At 59.3% G+C, this 22,298-nt stretch overlaps 6 protein-coding genes across 6 annotated transcripts; 3 read left to right on the forward strand and 3 right to left on the reverse strand.

The window, feature by feature from the left end:
• Positions 1–26: 26 nt before the first annotated feature.
• Positions 27–836, reverse strand: GUK1 (uncharacterized protein; the record flags this gene model as incomplete). Its single annotated transcript, XM_060598711.1, has 3 exons — positions 27–417; positions 535–758; positions 795–836. 3 exons carry the CDS (start codon positions 834–836, stop codon positions 27–29), a joined length of 657 nt encoding a protein of 218 aa, XP_060452841.1.
• Positions 837–1,599: 763 nt separating this feature from the next.
• Positions 1,600–4,157, forward strand: CcaverHIS019_0102940 (uncharacterized protein; the record flags this gene model as incomplete). Its single annotated transcript, XM_060598722.1, has 6 exons — positions 1,600–1,733; positions 1,855–2,168; positions 2,201–3,313; positions 3,349–3,509; positions 3,543–3,633; positions 3,670–4,157. 6 exons carry the CDS (start codon positions 1,600–1,602, stop codon positions 4,155–4,157), a joined length of 2,301 nt encoding a protein of 766 aa, XP_060452842.1.
• Positions 4,158–4,965: 808 nt separating this feature from the next.
• Positions 4,966–8,107, forward strand: hulA (uncharacterized protein; the record flags this gene model as incomplete). Its single annotated transcript, XM_060598733.1, has 5 exons — positions 4,966–4,997; positions 5,183–5,205; positions 5,522–5,800; positions 5,944–8,038; positions 8,074–8,107. 5 exons carry the CDS (start codon positions 4,966–4,968, stop codon positions 8,105–8,107), a joined length of 2,463 nt encoding a protein of 820 aa, XP_060452843.1.
• A 195-nt stretch (positions 8,108–8,302) lies between these two features.
• On the reverse strand, positions 8,303–9,263 carry SNU23 (uncharacterized protein; the record flags this gene model as incomplete). The annotated part of the gene is made up of 5 exons (XM_060598744.1): positions 8,303–8,649; positions 8,718–8,784; positions 8,823–8,968; positions 9,103–9,217; positions 9,249–9,263. 5 exons carry the CDS (start codon positions 9,261–9,263, stop codon positions 8,303–8,305), a joined length of 690 nt encoding a protein of 229 aa, XP_060452844.1.
• Positions 9,264–9,476: 213 nt separating this feature from the next.
• CcaverHIS019_0102970 (uncharacterized protein) lies at positions 9,477–13,307 on the forward strand (the record flags this gene model as incomplete). Its single annotated transcript, XM_060598755.1, has 10 exons — positions 9,477–10,331; positions 10,366–10,738; positions 10,773–11,014; positions 11,050–11,137; positions 11,174–11,283; positions 11,326–11,417; positions 11,457–11,688; positions 11,724–12,040; positions 12,077–12,348; positions 12,385–13,307. The coding sequence occupies 10 exons, from the start codon at positions 9,477–9,479 to the stop codon at positions 13,305–13,307; spliced, it is 3,504 nt and encodes a 1,167-aa protein (XP_060452845.1).
• Positions 13,308–14,697: 1,390 nt separating this feature from the next.
• CcaverHIS019_0102980 (uncharacterized protein) lies at positions 14,698–19,117 on the reverse strand (the record flags this gene model as incomplete). The annotated part of the gene is made up of 2 exons (XM_060598766.1): positions 14,698–19,062; positions 19,115–19,117. The coding sequence occupies 2 exons, from the start codon at positions 19,115–19,117 to the stop codon at positions 14,698–14,700; spliced, it is 4,368 nt and encodes a 1,455-aa protein (XP_060452846.1).
• Positions 19,118–22,298: the final 3,181 nt, after the last annotated feature.

Consider the following 22,298-nt stretch of genomic DNA (forward strand, 5'->3'; position numbering starts at 1 on the left):
CAATCATCAATCATCCGTGTAGATATCTAGTCGCGGAGGTGGTTAACGTCAAGCGGGGGGAGGTGGTCTCCGATCTTGTCCCATCCCGGCTTGCCGAGGGCGATGGCCTCGAGCGCCTCGCCAGCGCGCTCAACCTCGTCGTTGACAATGACAAGGTCGTGCGCGCCGGTAAGGGCGTGCTCGATCTCAGCCACCGCCGCGTCCAGGCGCTTCCGGAGGCTGTCCGCCGTCTCGGTGCCACGGCCGACCAGGCGCTCGCGCAATTCGGGGACAGAAGGAGGGGAGAGGAAGAGGAAGACGGGCTCGAGGTTCTGGCTTGGCGCCTTGACCTGAAGCTGCTTGACGCCCTGGAGGTCGATGTCGAGGACACAGCGGCGGGGCGAGAGCTCGCGGAGGGCAGCGAAGGTGGTGCCATAGCTGACATCAGCGCGAGTAAAATAGGGGTAATAGGCCACCAGGTTCAGCTAGAACTTGTTGTGATGTAGGACATACGCGCAGGTATGACGCCGATCCCACCCACCAACGTCTACTCACCAGTTACCCCCGAACTGAGCCCACTCGAGGAACTCGTCGTTTGCGACGCGGCCCATAAACTCGTCCTTGGTCACATAGTGGTAATCTTTTCCTGGCACCTCACCCGCGCGTGGTTGGCGCGTTGTGTGCGAAACAGAGAACCCAAACTCGTCGGGATACTTTGCGAAAAGTGCCTTGAGGAGCGTGCTCTTGCCTGTACCGCTCGGGCCGCAGACGACGAGGGGCTGGGGTCAGCTTTGAACCACAAGAAAAAAACTCACGCGGTCAAGGACGGACGCAGCAATGTGGCTGGCGCTGGTCATGGTTGACAAGGAGCGGCGGAGGGGAGTGAAGTGGGACAGGATGGCGAGATGCTGACACGTTATGCGCGGGAAAATATGGTTTCCTCCTGGCTACCATCCCGCCGATCTCAATTTAGAGGTGGAGGTTGCATCCGGCATCAGACATCCGGCGGTAGGGTGATACATTGGTAGGATGCGGCTCAAAGCCTCTCTATGCACAGTGTTGCGAGACTCAGCTTGATATCATGTCTCTTCTGACCCTCCGAAGCATCTCGTCTTGGGACAGTATCATGCATCAAGCATTGTTAGCAAGGTTGGCGTGAACACCATGAGCGATCTGATCTTTCAGGCACCACGTCTGTATCATCTGGTTGCCACCTACCAGCTACCAACAGATTATTGTGAAGCGGGATCAAATCTGCCCATGCCGATGTTGATAGACCCTCCCTGTTCTGCACAAACAAGCATTCCCGTCCCCCCCCCCCCTACTCTACAATCAACTCCTACCATTCATCATCCATCATCAACCATCAACAAAACTCCTTCTCCTTTATAATAACTGTTCCTCGCTTCATAGTCCACTTCAGCTTCCCCAGAATCGACAAACTCAACAGTCCGCACCTACGGATCTCTCTCGTTGCCTCTTGTTGATTTTGAGCTACCCCTCGACCTCCACCTTCCCTCCTCCTCATCACCCACATCTTCGTGTTCTCTGGCCTTCCCTTCCTCGGCTTCTCAACCGAATCTCTTGACGCCTAACCATCTGGCCGGCACCCTACGCGCCATGCCGCCTCGCGGACACTCTCGCAAGAGCAGCCGCCCGATGACGCCAGCTACGCCGCGTGGGCGAGCTCCATCAACGCCGCGAGGACAGCAGAAATATGTGCCGTACAATACGCAGCCCGACCTGGTCGGAACGTGAGTGCCTGGCATGGTTGTGACTGCCGCTGACACGTTCCTACGCTTGCCCTCGTCCACCCCACCTTCCTTCGCGATTCAATCCCTGCCTTGCTCGCCCCTGCTATGCCAAATCCTACAGCCGTACCGGCATGCCCATGAAGAAGGACGTACCCCGCAACGAAGAAGGAATCGAGGACCCGGCAGCCTTCTTCGATTCGTCGCCGCCTGCGCGGGGTCCACAAGCTACGCCAAATGGCCGCGGTTTCCTTGCTTCAAGTCCCCCATCGCCCCCGCCTCCATCTACCATCCGGCAGCGGCGGCGACCACGCCTGAGTGACATGAACAATGACTCTGACTCGGACGTTGACAGCTTAGTGGCTGATGGGCTTCTCGACGACGATCTTGAGCAGGAGAACATCACCCCACCCCCACTAATGCACCAAAGCTCCCCAAGTGCATCCAGCTCTGGCCGGTGCTGACTGCAGATCCGCCGGCATCTGTCCCCCAACGGCGACGCGACATGGATGACGAGGACAACCCCTTCCGTCCCGTCCCTGCTGAATCCTCGACGAGGGCCAACGGGCTAAACTCGCCGTTTCGCGACGCCGACGCAGATATGGATGGCCTCAACGACGCGTTCGACACAAACGACCTCGAAGCAGAAGTCACGGAACAGCTGGAAGAGACTCACCTCGGCGACGTTGACGAAGACTCGCAGCCCGTGCGCGCTCGCCGCCAGTCAGAAGGCTTCAAGGGGCCACATCCTCCATCGTCTGGTGGCGTTCCCGACAGCGTCACAGCCACTAGAGACGCTGAGCCCATGGATGACGCCAGTCACAGTGACGTCGGAGAGACGTTTGATGACAACGGGCCATCGGACGACGGCGACCACAGTGACGTTGGACAGCCGTTTGATGACAACGGGCCCTTGGACGACGGCGATCGAAGTGACGTCGGGGAGGCGTTTGATGATAATGGGCCATTGGACGACGGCGATCTCAGTGACGACGGGGAGCCCTTCGCCGTCAAGGAGCCTGAGCCGATGGACTTGGGCGACGACGAACCACAACCCCGCAGCGAAGACGACGATGTGGATCTCGAGCAGCAGGCTATGGCGTACGAGAACGAGGAGGGAGACCTTCCCGAAGAAGACGACAGCCTCGAGTACCCGAAGCGCGGCACAAAGCGCACTTTCACTGCCACACCACAGAAGAAGGTTAAGCGCAAGTCACAGTTCGTGGGTGAGGGAGGCAACCAGTATGTCGGCGACTTTGTCTGCAGACGATCCGGTCGACACCATATCAAGCCCCTCGAGTGGTGGCGTGGGGAACACAAAGAGTGGGGACAGGGCTTGTACGGCCCAGAGATCAAGAGCATTGTCCGGCTACCAGAAACAGTCGCGGTCAAGCCACCAAGCGCGACTCGGAAAGGCCGCGGCCGTGGCCGTGGTCGAGGTCGCTCACAGACCGGCCGCTTGCAGTCTGCCTCTGCCTCACCTCCAGAGGTGCCTCCCGGCATGGAGCACCTGGACATCGATCGAAACATCGAAACAATGGTCGCTGTGAAGGACTATACGACAGGAGATGATGTCGTGAGGAGTAGGTGTTCGATCTGAGCCACAGCTGATGTCCAGAGGCGTTCTTACCGCATTCTTTCATCGAGCCGAAGCCGGTCAAGGGCGGTTCGTTCTACTACCAGAAGGCCTTTGGGGAAGACGGGTTCCTTGCTGGCGGTGTCGTCATGATTCCGCCTGGTGGTGAAAAGCCGGCCAAACCATCCGGTGACAATGCCTATGTACGTTGGCCTAACTGATCGCACTGATTCCAGATCTTTTACGTCACCAAGGGCGCTGTCGAGGTTAACATTGCGGGCAATATCACGCCAATTGGTCCCCAGTCGATGTTCATGGTTCCTCGAGGTAGGCCATTACTCTGTTTGTACCTGCTCATCCTAGGTAACAACTACAGCATCGCCAACAAGTTCCAACACCCAGCCACGCTCGTCTTCTCCCAGGGTCGCAAGATATCCCAGAACGAAGAGGAAAGGACACAGTTCCTGGCCAAACAGGCAGCCGAAAGGCGGGTGGTGCGCGCGGAGCGTGAACGAGACCGCGTGGAACTGGACCCGGAAGATTTCGAGGCAAAATGGGCCGGCTGGGATGACGGCTTGATATTGAGGGTGATTGATGACATATCGAGCGAGCACGACGACGACGACGACGACGACGTGCTAAGCGATGAGAGTCTGAGTCGCTTCCTACCAGATCAAGCACCATTGCACCTTGGCACTGCCTCTGCTTCTGATCGCTCCTCATCCGTTCCATCAGAACCAGAGATGTCAATCAAGCGGGGCCCTGGGCGACCACGCAAGAACCCAGATGAACCAAAGCGACAGCCGGCCAAACGAGGACGGCCGTCGAAGAGGGGTCGTGGTAGAGCATAGCGTTGGGGGATGTTGTAAAGTACAGACGATTAGTATGATGCATGGCGACGGCGACCCAGCTTTGGTGGTCTAAATGTGCACGGTCATTGTTTACGGCCGAGTTGGGCTTCTGGCAGTGGGCGGCATGGTGGGGCTTACGGAGTTAAAGAGACGGGGAGAAGGGGGGTTGAGTGGGCCCAAATAAGACTTTATCACCACACACCAGTTCACCAAGATGTCTCAATTACGCTATGTCTCACCTCACTTGGATGATCACTAAGCAGATGCTTAGCAATACAGTTTCAGACATTAATAATCTTGTTGTAATGACTGGGATTATCCGATTAGGCCCTGAATGCAGTGAGGTTATGGAATTTTGGAGTGACGAATGAAATCTGATCCCGAGATTTTAGGAGCTGGGAGCATGGGAGCAGGGGGATATGGGCCATAGGCTATATTGGGGATATTGGGGAGGCCTGGGATTTTGGGAGAGGAGAGATGAAGCTGACAACGTGCAACTGGGGAGAGCTTGACCACCTGGGCCAGTTGGGTCAGGTGAGGAGGGGAGCTACCACAGCCACCAACGCCACACCCTGGCTCAAAACCCCCCCCCCCCGGGCTCATGGCTCACACCTCCCATTCTTACCCCTTCTCCCTGCTCCGCCTGTCAGCCTGCAGTTGTCGACCTCATTCAACATTCATCATCCATCATCCATCAATTCACTCCCCTTCATTATATCGTGAAACTCACTCAGACATCTCTACATCGCCAGCGAGACAATCCTAATAGATACACCAAAGGCCAAAGCCGACGGCCAATCAGCCCATCATGAGCGCACTCCAAACTCGCGGCGCTACCATGTACGTTTCTCATAGAACACTCGCCACCACACAGCCTGCTAACGCCGTTCCTCCCACGCCCTGGCCCCAACCGCACACCACCACCAACCATCGCTTGATTCCATACCATTCTTATATCTCTCGTCCTCATGCCACCCGACTCGGTACATTGCACCACGCCCGACGATGCCCGCTCTCTCAATCAGGTCGCGCAAGATACGCATCACTAGTATGTCGCGCGCGCGGTTCCTTTGCGATGAATGCTGACAGTGTCCTTTCCTCTCTTCGCGTTCTTCTTCGTGTTCATCTTCCCTCGTCTGTCCTTCCCCCTTCCCTCATCGGTCGCGTATCTCTCCCATCTTTCCCCGCAACCAACGCGCTCGTCTACTTCGCCTCGACTCAATCCCGCTCGTGTCCTCTCGGCTCCGCGCCACGTGCACCGCCCTCATTCCACGAATCCAATGGCCAACCCACCCTTGCCGACGCCCACGGCCCGTCATGGCCCCGCTTCCCATTTGCGTTTTGCGATCGCCTTGGCGTTACAGTCGTTGCTGCCGACTCGCTGATCAAGCGGGACATTCTGCGGTTACCCGACCCGTTTGCGATTGTGAGCGTGGACGGGGAGCAGATCCACACCACCTCTCCCATCAAGCGCACGCTCAACCCGTACTGGAACGAAAACTTTGACATTACGGTCAAGGACAGCAGCGTGGTGGCTGTTCAGATCTTTGACCAGCGCAAGTTTAAGAGAAAGGACCAGGGCTTCCTTGGCGTAATCAATGTCAAGGTGTCAGATGTGCTCGACCTCGAGCTAGGTGGTCAAGGTGAGTCGATTGAAGTGCATTCAGGGTGGCCACATTGGGATCTTTGACACCACCACCTTTGAGTGTTGAATCAACTGAACACATTCAACCCGACTACTCTGGCATTGTTCAGTGTACTGAGCAACGACGCTGACAATATTTAGAGATGCTCACACTCGACCTCAAAAAGGGTTCCGAGAACGTTACTGTCAACGGCAAACTCGTCATCTACCTCTCCACCCACACAAACCAGCCCATCCCCAACCCTGCCCCGTCGAACCCTCCAACCCCCGTAGTGCTTCCCAGCATCCCGAGCGCCCCGCCCTCGGCGACCAACAGCACCAACAATGTCCCCACACCCGAGCCTCCAATCAGTCCTGCGGTCACCCACCAGCAGCCCCAAGTCCCACTGCAGGCCCCACAACAGCCGGCCCAGACAACGCCAACACCCCCAGTGGTGTCTCCGCAGTCGCAAGCCCATCAGGCTGCTGCAGCAATTACAGCTGGCACCCACCAGCAGCCATCCGCCCAGTTCGACTCCCGCTCGGACCAGCTTGGGCCTCTGCCGCCTGGATGGGAGCGTCGCATTGACCACCTTGGCCGCCAGTACTACGTTGACCACAACACGCGCACAACGACTTGGAACCGACCATCCACAGACCAGTCGAGCAACAACTCTGCTCGCATCGCCGACGACAACGCCGCCCGATCGCGTCTCAACAACCGCCTCCTGGCTGACGACATTTTGGATGCGCAGCCAGGCACTGATGGTTCGCACACGCCCAACAGCGCGCAACAGCAGTTCGGCCAGGGGATTCCCGTCAACCAGCAGACTACTGTTGGCTCGGGGCCCCTCCCGGCAGGCTGGGAGCAGCGGTTCACACCCGAGGGCCGACCATACTTTGTTGACCACAACACTCGCACGACCACATGGGTCGACCCTCGTCGCCAGCAGCTGCTGCGCGTGATTGCGCCCAACCAGCCTGGCATGACTGTCCAGCCCCAGACTGTCAGTCAGCTTGGGCCCCTTCCCTCGGGCTGGGAGATGCGCCTCACCTCAACGGCGCGTGTGTACTTTGTGGACCACAACACCAAGACAACGACCTGGGACGACCCCCGTCTGCCGTCGTCGCTCGACCAGAACGTGCCGCAGTACAAGCGCGACTTCCGCCGCAAGCTCATCTACTTCCGTTCGCAGCCAGCGCTTCGCTCCAACACGGGTCAGTGCCACATCAAGGTGTCGCGCGAGAACATCTTCGAGGGCTCGTACACTGAGATTATGCGCCAGTCGCCCAACGACCTGAAGAAGCGCCTAATGATCAAGTTCGAGGGCGAGGACGGTCTCGACTACGGAGGTCTGTCGCGTGAATTCTTCTTCCTCCTCTCCCACGAAATGTTCAACCCCTTCTACTGCCTCTTCGAGTACTCAGCGCACGACAACTACACGCTCCAGATCAACCCCAACTCGGCCGTCAACCCGGAGCACCTGAACTACTTCAAGTTCATCGGCCGTGCCGTCGGTCTCGCCATCTTCCACCGTCGCTTCCTTGACGTCTACTTTATCGCCTCGTTCTACAAGATGATCCTCAAGAAGAAGATCACTGTTGCTGACCTCGAGTCGGTCGACCCCGGTCTCTTACGAGGTCTCACTTGGATGCTCGAGAACGACATCACCGGCGTCATTGAGGAGACGTTCTCGATCACCGAGGAGCACTTTGACGAGATTGTCACAATCGACCTCAAGGACGGTGGCCAAAACATCGACGTCACGGAGGGCAACAAGAAGGAATATGTTGAGCTGGTGACAGAGTACCGCATCCAGCGCCGTGTCAGGGAGCAGTTCGAGCATTTCATGAGCGGCTTCAACGAACTCATCCCGCAGGAGCTCATCAACGTCTTTGACGAGCGCGAGCTCGAGCTCCTCATCGGCGGTATGTCCGACATTGACATGGACGACTGGCAGAAGCACACCGACTACCGCGGATACAACCCCAGCGACGAGGTCGTCGACTGGTTCTGGAAGATTGTGCGCTCGTGGCCCGCCGAGCGCAAGTCGCGTCTCCTCCAGTTCACCACCGGCACGTCGCGTATTCCTGTCAACGGCTTCAAGGACCTGCAAGGCTCGGACGGCCCTCGCCGCTTCACTATCGAGAAGGCCGGCGAGATCACGCAGCTGCCAAAGTCTCACACTTGTTTCAACCGTATCGATCTGCCCGCGTACAAGACTTACGAGGCGCTTGAGCAGAAGCTCACCCTTGCGTACGTCTGCCTACTTGAACTGATGCTGACCCCAGTGTCGAGGAGACCGTCGGCTTCGGCCAGGAGTAACCCACACACGCCCACTCTGGCCCACAACCGCGCGGAAGCGCCTAGACTGTACTTGGACTCTCAGATCGTAATCTTCCATACCTGTATCGAAGTGTTGCCGAATGGAATGGCCGTCGCCCTGCACAGCAGCTATGCAGAATGCACGTTATGTTTACCGTAGAGTCTGCGATAGCAATACATGGCACGTCTACTCTATTACTGGCGTTTACTACCCCCGAATCCACCAAAGCCCATCATGTCCTCCATGCTCTGCTGTGCGGCCACCGCTGCCTCGACCTCCTTCTCCCCGCGCTTGCCCTCGACTCCAAGTCGGGCAAGCTCCTCCCGCTCGCGCTCCTCTGCGCGCTTCCGTCGCCTCTCGTCGCGTCGCGCCTCGCGCTTTTCCCTCTCGGCTGAACGCACCTCCTCGAGCCGCTGGTTAAAGTCGTAGTTCTTAGCATCGACTTTAGTCTTGGACTGTTCACGGAGCTGGGCGATTCGTGCGCGAACTTGGGCAACAGTGGACCGCGCAACGTGTGTTGACTGGCCGAGTTTGCCAAGGTCTGGGAACAAATCAGTATGGACAGGAGGATACGCAGCGACGTTTACATCCCACACGACGACGACTCACGAAAGTTCGAGTTGAGGTGGTCGAGGTAACTCAGTGAATCCTTGAGTGTCCGATTACACAGCTCGCACTGGGGTCAGCTAGCCCAAGGCTGACGCAAGGACACACATAGAACCCCGCACCGCGTTGTCCCGTCCCAGCCGCATTGGAGACCAGCATCGTCTTCCCAAGATTCTTGGAGATGTCGACGCCGTGTGCCTGCGCGTACCCGGTCGCGCCGGGGACTCTGACGTCGTCGGGGCGGAATTTACGGCCTGCCGTTAGCCCTCTTGCCCTCTTGCCCTCTTGCCCTCTTGCCTTGCCCCTCGATATCGCACGACCTCCATCCCCCTGACATCGCACAATCTCCAGCTCGCCTAGAGGTCGCGCCGCTCGATCTGCCACTCACCCTCCCGCATGGCCTTGTCGCGCGCCTGGGCGAACGCTTTCGATTCCCGGTCCTTGTCGCGCGCCTTCTCCGTCCACTCCCCCTTGTCCCAGTTCTTGCGCTCAGGTACTGGCGGCTAGAGTCAGATACTTTAGGGGTGGGATCACCTTATTAGACTCCATGTTGGCAGATGGTAGAAGAATGAAGTGATCGAGAGGTGGCAAAGAGAGTTGAACTTGGCACTAACACCTCCACTCACGGATCACGTGACGCCAGGAAATCACCAACAATCGGCCACCTCGCTTTCGATCATCACTCATCCTTCCTTGTGCCTCTTGCTCGAACACCTACCCGCCTACCCTCCTCCTCCTTCTCCCACCCCTCCCCCCCGCGCAATGTTCAACAACCCGCGGGCGACGCCCCGCCCGCGCCGGGGGCGCGATAGCACTGCGCCTCGGCAGTCGATGTTCCCCTCGGAGACCCCAGCACGTAACGTCCACCAGCGTACGATACCATCCCCAACGCACGAACACAACTTTGAGGCGGCTGACTACCGCCTCCTCTGGTCCCGCGATGCTCGGCATAGCGTGACGGCCGCGGGTGTCCTCCCAACCGAGGTAGCGCGGCAAGTCGAGAACGCCGACTTCATACTGCACACAGTCGCGGCACAACTCGACCCGGCGAGCGGGTTTGCGCTGGTATCGGGTCCCGATTCGTGTTTGGCGTGGAAGTACACGAAGCAGGCTAGCAACCCCACCGTCTCCGTCTTCCCCGCTCCCCAACCTACGCGGTCGCACATGGCCACTGTTCCTCCCGCCCTCGCTGCTTTCTATGGCACTACCGAGCCGGGCCTGCTGCTTGTCAGCGCTACTGGCGAGGTGCGGTTTTGGGAGAGTATGGGTCTGGCACTGCACAATGTGCAGCGGTTCCAGAGCCTTCAGCTTGATGTGGGACTCGACTTTGCCGAGCACCTCTGGAAGATCGACGAGGCCACTTTTGTCGTTACTACCACTGCGTCGACTGGGTTCCGGCTGAGCATTGTGCACGAGGGTGGGCGCCTCGTGCCCAAGGCGATAGCGTTTACGCGTGCCAGTGGCATGAGCATCTTTACCCGCCAGAGCACGGCTATCTTCCACGACACCGCCGAACGGAACGGTATCGTCGCTGCCGCACCGGCCCAGGGCGGATGCTTCCTTCTCGGCCGCAGCACCCTGCAGATGTGGAATCTCGGGCTCGACGGGAGCGTGCGCGTGAGTTATCGCACTCTGTGTCAGCTGACAGCAGCTCGGATGGGAGATTGACATCCGCGAGAGCATCGGTTCCCTCCTCCTCAACACTGACGGCGCGTGGTCATCTGGCAACATGCTCCTCATGTTCAACGACCTCGTTGCTGTTTCGCAGCACAAGCACGCCGTCCTCGTCAGCTACCACCGGCGGGACGGTGCCAGCGGCGACCGCAAGCAGGCACAGCACGCCATCATAGTCTTCGAGAACCCCGATGCCCGCCGATTCACCGTCGACAACAGCGTGTATCTCTCGTACCTCGCCCACCCGGACCCGCGCATGCTCGACGTCCCCCGCCTCTTCATTCCGCGCGGCTCGCGGACCGCGTTTATCCGCTTCTCCGACGCGATTCTCATGGCGTCCCTCTCGAGCAGTGAGTGTACCTGAGTCTGTTCTAACTTGCACAGGCCCGTACGAGGATGTCATATCGCTACGCGATTCGGGGCGTAACGCGTTCATAGGCGTCGCGCCTTCCCCTCCTGGGCATGCCGCATCTAGCGTCGTGGCGATGGCATCGCTCGGTGGTATCATGACGATCGAGGTACACGAGGGTGCCGCGCAGGCGCGCAAGATGACTTCTGCGGCGAGTGCCACCGCGCGCCTCAAGAACAAGCTCGAGCAGGCTGTCTTCTTCGGTGCCAACCGAGAGGTGAGCTGTCGCGAGATGTGCGTAGCTGACAACAGAACCCCCTCACCTTCGACCTGCCCGCTGGTTTCCAGGGTGACCTACCCGCGGCGACCGAGGAGGTGTCCGCCGAGGTCGTCTCGAATAGTGAACCTAATCTCCATGCTTACCGGCTGACACCAGGCGCTGCTTTCATGACTCCCATCAGCGAGACGCGGCAGTCGCTCATGGACCGCCTTGCCAAGTTGCGGGAGCTGTTGCTCTTCATCCGCCGCAATGGGGTGCTTAGCTTGGTGTGTGCCCATAGACGTTCTTTTTATCAGCACTGACCCCAGCTCCCGGACTCGTCCCGTCGCCGCCTGTCGGCACACGCTGAGAAGATTCAGGCCGCCCTCGAGCTCTGGGACTACCAGAACCGTGTGATGGAGTGAGCTTAACGAAACGTTATGGCAAGCTGACAAAGCAGCAAGCTCAACTCGCGTTCGCCGCAGAGCCTGCTGGCAGACAGCATCCAGACCCTCATGAGCCAGCTGGGGGACGTTGATGAGGACTTTGTGCGCGCCTTCTTCCGCCGTCACGTCCTCAGCCTCGACCGCCTCCTTGGCACGGTCTTCGTCACGTTCAAGGCGGCTGTCGATGGGCTGGCGCCTGGTACGGACTCTTCCGCCTGGGTCCTGGAGGCGAACCGTATCTTCACTGTGAGCTGATGCTCCTGCCGCCTAGCTGACATCAGATCGCGCTCCGAGCCTCGGACGCGTGGCGCATGAACGAGATGGACTTGTACGCGATTGACGCGAACCGCGCCACGGTCCATCTGTGGACCGCGTCCGACTCGCTCCTTAACGACATGGACTCACTGTACGCTCTCACGCGCAAGGTCATTCAAGATCGCACGCGACGCATCGGCACCATTGTCGACGAGGAGTCGAGCAACGCGACGGGCAACATTGCCCTCCAGCAGAAGGAGCAGGCTGAATTCAAGGCGCAGATGACAACTCTTGCTGATGGACTGTGCGAGAATGTGGCAGACAAACTGCACGTTGCAGAGACGTGAGCTACCATGATCAAAATGTCAGCTGATAACAGCCGCGCTTCGGGCAAGAGCGAGGACACGGCTGAGACGCGCGACGTCCTCGTTCTCCAACAGAGATGGGACGAGCTCAAGCCGCGCGTTATCCGCCCGCTCGAGACTATTGGCCGTGTCGAGGAGGCGTACTCGCTCGCCGAGCAGTTCCGGGACTTCCCCACCCTTGTGTATCTGTGCGAGAAGAGCGGTGACGACGGGCGCACGCAGGCGTACATTGAGCGGTTCGGCAACGACTTTGCCTTTGAGCTGTACCAGTGGTACATTGACCAACGTGAGCTGGGACGTTGACAACATTAGCTGACATCAGGGCAATACTACGAGCTGCTAGCGCAGGACGAGGTGTACGGCGCGCGCCTGACGGCATTCTTCGCGGCGCACCCGCACCCCGCGTTGAGCTGGATGCACGACATCGCGAGCAAGCGGTATGGCGCGGCGGCCGCGGCGCTGACCGTCGTGGACAGGCAGACCGTTGCGCTGGCAGAGAAGCAGCTTGTCGCCTCGATCGCCAAGCTCGCCGCTGTCGCTGAGTACAAGGTGTCTGGTGGGGGCCCGCACGCCGTGAGCCGCATCGACGACGAGCTTGACAACATCGCTGCACAGCGTGCTCTCGCAGACGACCTGCCAGACGACCCTGTGCCGTCGGTGCTTGACGAGCTGCCAGCCCTCAAGCACATTCTCGAGGACGGGGTGGACGCGCTGCGCGCTGGCGACGCACTCTCCACTGAGGACTTGGTTGACGTGCTCACGCTCAAGGCCGGCGACCGGGGAGGAGACGGTGCGCTGGCTATCGAGAGGCTTCAGCGCGACGACACGCTGCCAGCCGGCCGCGCCAGCGTCTCTCTCAAGAGCGCATGGCGGCGGATCTACATCCGCGACGACTGGGCCACGCTGGCCAACACAGCTGGCCGAAGCGAGGAGGATCTGCGCACCGGCCTGCGCCGTACGTGGGCGTACACGACCCTCTTCGCACTTCGGGACACGGGAGTGACCGAGAAGTACGTGCTCTCGCCCGCGCACGCACTTGCGACACCAAGCCAGGTCGAGGTCAGCGCGCGACACCCCTCCTTCTCTGCGGAGGATGTCGCCGCCCTAATGCACGACCACGAGGCTGAGTCGCACGTGCTCCTCAAGCTCGTTGAGGCGGGACTCGAGAAGCAACTCCAGGGCGTGCGGCAGCTGGTCAAGGCGGACGCGGAGCGGGAGGCGGACGGCGACGTGGCCATGGAGTAAAATAGACATGTACTGTGATTGATCGAGTGGGCTTGCAGTCTTGCTTGTTCTCTCTGGCCCCTCTCTTCTTCTATTCTTTCCTTTGTGCTGTTCGTAGACTGATGCTCACGTGTCTTGCACTTCCCAGTTTGCAGCGATAAAGGATGTACGGTTGAGTCACAATTGGCTTCTTCATAGGCGAGATGGCCGAGCGGTCTAAGGCGCTGTGTTAAGGTGTTCCCAGAACATCCGCAGTCTTCGGACGTGGGTTCGAATCCCACTCTCGTCAGACGAGGATTCAGTTCCTCCGCCTCATCTTTTGGCGGCCCTTCCATTTTTCCGATATCTCCTATTCCGGTACACATTTGGCCGGCGGTCAACGTTTAGCAAGTGTCGCCTCACATGTGCCTTGTTAGATTTACAAGCCTTACAAGCGTTTGCGCTGATCCTTTCCAGTGCAAGTTCAATCTTGGCTGGGCCGCCGGAAGAAGTCGCCTCTGATTCACGCCACCCCCACCACGACTTCAGTCTAAGTTCCCACGTAGGTGATTTTGGAATTTTTGGAATTTTCCGACAGGAAGGTTGGGAACTTTTGCTCGCTCCACTTGCGTGAGATTAGGTAGGGATTACGGTTGATCAATGTTGCGATAAGGATGAGGATCAGGATATGGGTTATGGATTACTATTCACTCAGAAGGATTAGGATAGTTTCGTATTACGATTCAAGCAGTGAAAGAAAAAGTGAACCAACGGTGCTGTTTGACAAGATTCGTGTAGAGGGTTGGCAGCGCCGTTCAGATGGTGTTCCGACCTCGACCGCAGGTCGCAAAATGGTACTGTACATTTGTCACTGTGTCGCGCCGCTGTTCAAGTTTCTTAATGGGCTAAAGGTTGTAAGAACAGATCGTGACGCATTACCGCTATGAAGCTCTGCCACAACGCTGTCGCACCTCTCGCTCCTTTAGCTTACTACTCATCCCCCAAACTGAAGCACTGTACAAACGCAACATCACGAGCGGCTCGCGGAACACAATCTCTGTAACTTGGAAATGTGTGCTCCTTCCGCCCGCCGCCACCGCCGTTCAGCTCTCAGCTCGCACGCTGCAGCACACCCCGCACACTCTTCCACACATACAATGCATGGATGCCCGTTGTACGGGCGCTACAACACCGCGAGCTCGGGGCTCGCTTCCCTCTTAGGCTTACTTTATGCCTTTCTTGATTTTGACTTCTTTCGATTTCTTCTTTGTTGCTTCGATTTTGATTGGAGTGGCGGGCGCTCGCAGGCTTGCACCCAGTCGAAGCGTCTATGTGGGTGTCGGTGGGTGTCGGTGGCCGCCACACGGCCGCGAGGGTGGTCACAGAGCGGAGTATCAATGTTGCGAGTGTCGATGTCGAGAGTGGTGCTCGTCTACTTGGTTCCTGAAAGCGCGGCTCGGGTGCGGCGTGCTGGCGGTGCAGGCGCAATCTTCGCCTGCTGGGCGCGGGTCATGGGCGGCTGGGACGGAGCGAGTGCCACCTTGGGTAGGACTGGTGCTGAAGGTCGGCGCACGGCCGCAGTTGCAGGGGCGAGAGGCGGCGCTGGAGGTTGACCAGGTTGGGGAGCCTGTGCCTGCACCTGAGGCTGTGGCGCCTTCAGCTGCGCGGGCTGCTGCTGAGTTGCGCCCTGTTGCATCACCTGTGGGCCGGTCGCGCCAGGCACAGCCACAGTCGAGCGACGCCGCTTCGGCTGCGGGCATCCATCTGGCTGCTGCGTAGGTTGGCGGACCAAAGGCGGCTTGCCGTTGATGGGGACGCCGTTGGTAGTAACAGGATGTCGGACCGGCTGCTGCTGCGGGCGTGGCGGTACCTTACCACGTTGACCGAGGGGCTGGGTAACAAACGGCATGCCGAAGCTCTCCGTCGACGACGTGTGGCGGAGAGATATTCCTGCGAGCTGCTTGAACAGCTGGAACAGGTCCTCGCGCAGAATATTGGCGAGCAGCGTGGCCTCCTGCAGACTAAGCTTGGCGGCAAGGCCGCGAGCCTCGACCAGAGGGATCCACACACCAGGTACACCTGGCGCATGATGCATCCCTTGTGGCGAGATCAGAGGCACAGTGCGGTGCGACGCCAGCGTGGGCGAGGGCCCGTTGAGGAACTCGGGAATCCTCGTGGGTGCGACGCCCAGTGCCGTCAGTAGAGCAGTGCCGTTGACAAAGTCGGTGTCGAGGCGACGCAGGACTGTGCAGCGCCCGCCCTTAGGGTTGTCCCAGATATGCGAGTAGCAGGGAAGGTTGTCAACGACGCACGCATCGATGCCAGGAAGCAACCGCTTGGTGGTGCCACCAGGACGGCTCTGGGTCGAGGTCGTAGAGCTTGGTGTGGAGGCAGACGTGGATGCGGAAGCTGCCGAACCTGTGGGCGAAGCAGTCGTGATCCGCGCGACTGGCGAGACTGTGCGCGTCGGAGGTTGCGATTGTCCTTGCGACGATGCCTGGGATGGAGTATGCGAAGTCGGCTGCGACGATGTTTGCGAATGCGGCTTCGACACTGGCTGAGATGGAACAGCAGAACTTCCAACGGCAGCTCGCAGCGTGGGAGTCGGGGCGGCTGTCGGAGCAGGCGCGGGCTGAGCAACAGGGGCCGAATGCGGTACCGGCGTTGCAATCTGCTGTGATGGCACAGAAACAGCTTGGCGGGGTGGGCAAGGCGCCGGCGGTGCCGCGGGAGTTGCAGCAGCAGGATTCGGAGCGAGGGCTTGTGGTGCAGTGGCGGGCGCCGAAGCAGCCGCTGAAGTGGATGACTTCACTGTAGCAGGTGCGGGACCGGCGGGCACAGGCGCAGGCGCTATTGCAGGCCCGAAGGGAGGCGCAGCCGCAACCGCAGCCGCGGCCGCAGTCGCTGCCGTAGCCGTAGCCGCAGCCGCAGCCACAGCCGCAGTGGGGCCAGACTTGGAGCTGGACCCTGACTTCTGCTTGACTGGCTTCGGTCGCTCGGCAGGCTTCTCTGCCTTCTCCGCCTTGTCGCCCTTCTCCTTATCTGCGTCTTGTGTGGGCTTCGGCTTGAGAGGTTTAAGCGCAACCTGAACACCGGGTGGTCTTGGCGCGATGTTCAAGACCTTCTTGGGTGGCGACCGGTTTGACGGGCCCTGGGGAACTGTCACCGTCGTAGGGACAGCAGGAAGAGGTGGCGGAGCAGTGGGCGGCAGCTGCGCAGCAAGCTCCTCCAGGTCCTCTGGCGTCAAGTCCAGGGCCATCGCATCGGGGTCGGCCTTGGACAGCATCGCCATCATCGCAATGTCGGCAGTCGGCACGATCGGCGTCATCTGCAGCGCCAGAGGCGACAACGTCGTCGGATGCGGGGCCATGTCACAGATGTTATCAGTCGAGCCCCAGTTTGGGGACATCTCGGGCCATGGCGTTGGCTGTGTACTGGGCCCAGCACTTGAGCTCGAAGGCGTGGCCTCACCAGGCGACGTGCTGCCAGAGTCCGTTGACGTCGACACGGTCGGGCACGCGTTTGCAAAGGTCCGGAGGCACTCGTCCCACTCTCGCTGTTTACGGACGCGTCGTAATTCCTCCTCTCGAGCGACTGCTTCTGCGAAGGCTTCGGCCGCGGCTTTCTCTAGCTCAGCTGTCCCGATTGCTTCGTCCAGCTCCATGTCATCCGAAGCAGTAGACAGGGCAGACTTGGCCTTGGGGCTGACGTTGATGACGACTACCTCGGCAGGACTCGGAGCGGGTGTTATACGCTCAGCCTTGCGAGGAGTGGACCGATTTCGCCGCGAGCTCGAGCGCTGACTCCTCTTACGCACGAGCGCAGGAGGCACGAACTTGCTGATGGTGCTTGGGCACGGAACAAATGGGTTGTTTACTCCAATGCCACCCCAGCTGCTGCGCGAGGGATCTTGTCGAGTGCGTCCCCGCCCACGCCCAGGCGTGGTGTGAGGCTTTGACGCACCGGGAAGCCAGCTGTCCAGTTCATCCAGGTGCACGCTCTCGGGGCCGATCAACACCTCATACTCGTAGTCTTCGTCGTTATCGTCCGAGTCTAGGTCCGGAAGCTCCGACAAGGGAGACGAGGCGGTGGACACGCTTGATTCGCGTGACGGCGCAGACAGAATAGACGAGTGCTCGGACGTGGCGGCAGGGGACGGATAGTAGTCCTCGGGCTCCTGCTTGATGTTCATACTCAGGGCCGACGTGGTCTGTGCCCACTCGGCAGTTTGCAAAGCACGGTCACGTTCCGGTGTAGAAATGTCACCAACGGTCGAGCCCACCTCGAGATCCGAGAATGTCTCTTCGGCATGCACAGGGAGTTGGCCCGACTCGTCGAGCCAAGACTCGCCCTGATCCATGTCGACGTCCATGGCTATCGTTCTGCTCTCCCAGTCTCTTGCAGTTCTGAAGAAGGAGGTTGGCGATGTCTCAACAAAAGCAGGCAGGGAACGACCAGCCATGTTCGGAGACTGGACTGGGCTGGACGCGGACCATGCGGGAAGCGCGTTCGAGCAAGTAACCGATTTGAGCTTCCCATGGAACTTGTGGTTGACGGTCGTGGTCGACGACTCGGTGCGACTCGACGTGTCAGAGGAGGAGAGGTTGTCGAGCTGGTTGTAGACGACCGCAGTCGCTGGCGGCTCGTCGAGCGAAAAGAGCTTGGACATGGCACACGTGGTGGCGGCGACCTTTGCCTCCACCTCGAGCTGCTTGATCCCTTCCGGAAGCTCGGCGTTGAGCTGTTCGTCCTCGGCCTTGACAATCACACCCGATCCTGTGCCCCAGTCGGGGTCACGCATCTCCTCATCCTCGCTTGAGCTTGTGTCACAGCCGATCGGCTCGTCGTCAACGGTTCTTCTGGCACCCCAGATGGTGTTGTCCAGCGCGTGGCACGGGAACGGCGAGTGAGCGGGCAGAGGCTGCGGCAGCTGGGTGGGAGTTTGAATGGAGGAAAAGAACAGCTCTCCTAGTGGAGACATGCGCGGTTGCTGGACGAAGCGCGGGTGATCAGCCGCAAGCGGAGGGAACGTAGGAAGCACAAAGCGGCGCTGTGACGGGCGCAATTGCGGTGCATCCTCGTCGTCCGATGAAGACTCGGACTCGGACGAGTCGAACACGCTACGACGTTCGCGTCGGCGCTCTGAGGGTGGCGACGTCGGAGGCGAAGAGCAAGGGAACACCGTCGAGTCGACAGTCTGGCTGCGAGACGTATCTCGTGACATGTCGACGGCGGACGGCGCGTCGCTGTCCTCGCCCTGCTGCGACGCTGCATCGCCACCCCCGGCAGCTGACAAGCGCAGCTTTATCCGTGGAGGGGCCTGTGAGGATGAGGAGTCTGTCACCAGCGCGGGAGTGGCGCTGCCATCCTTCCTGTGTCGACCCTTGTGCGTGCTGGACGAGTCCTTGGACGGAGCCGGCTTGATTGACCGTTGCCTGGGAGCTGCCGGTTTACGAACCGGGGCCTTGGGAACGACAATGCCCGTGAAGGGGTTGCGCCACTTGGCTCGCCCCACGTCAGGAGACAGGTACCAAACGGGACCCTTTGGTCTTGACGGCCCTTCGAACGCCTGGGGATGGAGCGAGGGCTCGAGCACAGCCTCGGCCATCGATCCCGAAAGTTGGTACTTGACAAGCAGCGGCTTGCGCGCAGGTGACGACTTTGAGCATCGAGACTGGTGCGTCCGGATGGCGTTCTGAATCATCGCCCCTGGAGCCACGGCAACCGACGGAGGGCGCAGCCAACCATTCTCAAACGCGACAGATGCAAGCTCATCGGGTGAGAGCGCGATATTTCCCTGTGGCACGTTAGCGCTTCTGTGACCCACTGCCCCACGAGACTTTGCTTACCATTATTGCACAGGCTCCACAGATGGCCATGAGCACTTCATCCACGAGATCTTCATCGGCTACCCCGCATTGTTGCTGTCCACCAAACTCGGCAGGGAAGGGACAAGGAACACGCTCGCGTGCTGTGTGTGCGTTCCTCAGGCCATGGACCTTGGGCATCAACCGTTGGTGTGCCTTTGCGACATGCCCCGAGCCGAGCTGTATTGATGGCGGATTGGGGTCTGCCGGGGTCAGAGGACCTGCGCTTGACGCTGGTGATGAGACAGTACCTCCCACAGATCGTCGTGCCCGGGTTGATGTGCGAGTTGGGCGCGATGGCCCGGTAGGAGTTGACGACGACGCCGCTCCGCTGGGACCAGCGGCAGCATCTGCGGCGGCCCCAGCGGAGACTGCGAACGCCAGTCGTGGAGTGGGTGGCGTGGCGGCGGGGGTGGAAGGCGCGGCAGGCGTCGCGGCAGAAGACCTCGCTGAGCGGGCCATACCGCGAAGCTGCCGTGCTGGTTGAGAGTACGAGTCGCCGCCTAGGATGAAGTGGCGGGGCTCGGTCAAAGGAAGGGTAGGTTGTTGTTGTTGTGAGCTAGTGCGACGCGAAAATGGACAAGCAGTCGAGCCAGTCTGAAATGATGACTGAGAACTGCCGGACCGCGTGCCGAGAAGCGGAAGGGGGGGAAAAGTCGAAAGGATATCTCAAGAGATCGTCACGCGAGTTCGTGCACAGGTGGCGACCTGCAAAATGGTTTTGGGGAAAAGAGTGAGAGAGATGGAGTTGTTGATGAAGAGCAAAGGACTTGTTGGTAGGATGAAAAAAGATTGGGAGCGATTGGTGGCGACGGAGGGAAGGTTGAGCGGATCCCGATGCGAGGCCAGGAAGGAAAGTCTCGAGGTGAGTCGAGCAAGGGAAGCAAGGGAAGGGGGGAGGGATTGGATGCGAGGACTGGGCGCGGAGTGGGGAATGCGACTCAAAGTCACAGATTGACAATGATGACGACGACAATGTTAGGTGGCCGAGGGAGAGAGGGCCACAGTCGGTTCACGTCGGTCTGTCTCTTGTGGTCGCTGTGCGCTTGTTGTCGTAGTCACTCGTAATGTTCCCTTCCTTTGGTAGTTTTGACCCGATTACTCGGAATGCCACAATCCTGTCAGTCTGTTGCCGCGTGCCGCGTGTCAAAAACAGCGTCTGCTTGGTTCCAGCCAGTCGACAAAAGGAAGCCTCCGTTTTACACACGCCGTTCCTGGAACTCGCAGCTCTTTCAGTGACAGGCCGTTTGGCCGTTCCAGTGTTTTTGAGATGGTGATCGGAGTCCACTCGATAAAGCACCAAAATCCGACGGCGACCTTCCAATCGTGAAGCAGCCAAGCAAACCTCGCTGGCAGCTGACAGGTGGGTTGGTGCGGTTGGCAAAGTGGGCCGAATGGGAAACTGAATGGGCGTGGCGTATGGGATGTGACGACGGGCACGCGTGAATTGTTTTGTCGTGAAGCAAGGGGAGATGTGGCTGATGACTAAGTTGGGTGTGTGGCTGTGGCTCGAGCTCGGACGCAGACCACACCGATAGCCGTCCCGTCAACGCCGTGTGCCGTGTGTGGGGAGGGAGAGTCAAGGGCTCAAGGGTGGTATCGACCAGTCTGTGCGCAGGGGTAAACCCTTGTACGCTGATCTAGACCACTCGAGTCGGTGTACCGATGTGCAGGCCCTAGAAAACACGGCGCCAGGTTCGCGTTGCGTGACTGCCACTTGTCGTCGTTTTTGGCGCGGGAAGGGGCCGATTGGAGCGTGTACGCGGAAGATGGGCAAACTTTAGCCAATCGGTCGAGGCGAGGTTGAGGAGGAGGTTTCTCGAGGTTGAGGGAGAAGGAGGGAGGGGTAGAAGGGTGGGAGGGGAGGCCGAGAATGAGGTGGTGGGGGAAGGGGAGAGGGAGAGGGGGGGGGGGTGAAGGTGGGAGGTGTGGGAGGTGGGGTGGGAGGTGGGAGGTGGGGAAGGAGGGGGATGAGTGGTTTTGTTGGAGATGTGGTTGATTTGGTGTAATCTGTGAAAGAGTGAAAGGGGGATAAGGGGTGGTAGGGTGGATGTGTATGATAGCGTCTGCAGGATCTGGTAGCAATACATACATAGGATCCGATGTACTCCGGCAAAAACATCCCGTCTGGCCGTCTGATGTTCCTCTTGGTTCCTCGGGCGATCTGGCGAGCTGGCCGAGTGCGGGTGGGGTACAATATGAAGGGGTGATCACCTGTGGGCCCTTTCCTTGGAGATGTTGAGCGCGACGCATCAATCAGAGTTGTGGATTTTCTGTTCCCTCGACCCTTAGACTATTCACATCGTCATTACACCTAACCCAAAGTAACCCAGGTTTGGCAAAGTTTGGCACCTAATGGGGGTCAGGAGGTGGGATGACTGGGTGACCGGGTGACTCGGTTTTTGCACTTCAACATGGCTTTATAGGCTAAAGTGCCTGACTGTCAGAATCGTGAGGAGGGCTCTGACGTCCTGACTCCCGACTCTCCTTCGTCTGTTCGACTCGGTCCCTGGTCCGACATCTGCCCACGCTCTTTTCCCATCCCCCATCCCATCCACCATCGCTAATACACTTGCATCTTACCCATTATGCCATAACCTCTGCAAGCCCCAATCCAGGCGCCCACTTTAGTCGGGTGGAGCAAGAGTCTAGAGCAAGGGTATGATGGCATCCGATGTGAAGCGCCACTTGGAGCTAGTTGTGGAATCGAGTCGGGTCCAGAGCAGAGTGTAAAAAAAGCTTCAGTAGCTGAAGGATGTGAGGAATCTATAAAGGGTCAATTACCTCAACGGCGTAGCTCTTTGGCGTTTTCCGTCATGTTCCCTGAAGGCCTGAGCCTGCATTGTGCTGCGTGCTTTTGAGTGTTCAGTAACTTAAGTGGGGGGATTGTAGCATGAGCGATTAGACGCCAATGGTGGGCGGGACGAGGCTTGGCCATATGAGGTCATGTGACAACCATGACAAGGCAAACGAGTGGTGCCGTCCGGACCACACCACTAACCGCGGCACCGTGGTACGTAAGTGAGCTCATGGCCTCACAGCCCATGAGCGAGATCCTGTTGTTCTGTTGTGTGGGAGTAGGTGCGTGAGGCCGGCCGGCAGAACTGAGTCAGGCGGTACTTCAAGACCCAGGCACGACGCACGTCACGTGCGTCAAGTAGGACTC

The sequence above is a fragment of the Cutaneotrichosporon cavernicola genome (genome assembly GCF_030864355.1).
Source record: "Cutaneotrichosporon cavernicola HIS019 DNA, chromosome: 1".
NCBI classification, from domain to species: Eukaryota; Fungi; Basidiomycota; class Tremellomycetes; order Trichosporonales; family Trichosporonaceae; genus Cutaneotrichosporon; species Cutaneotrichosporon cavernicola.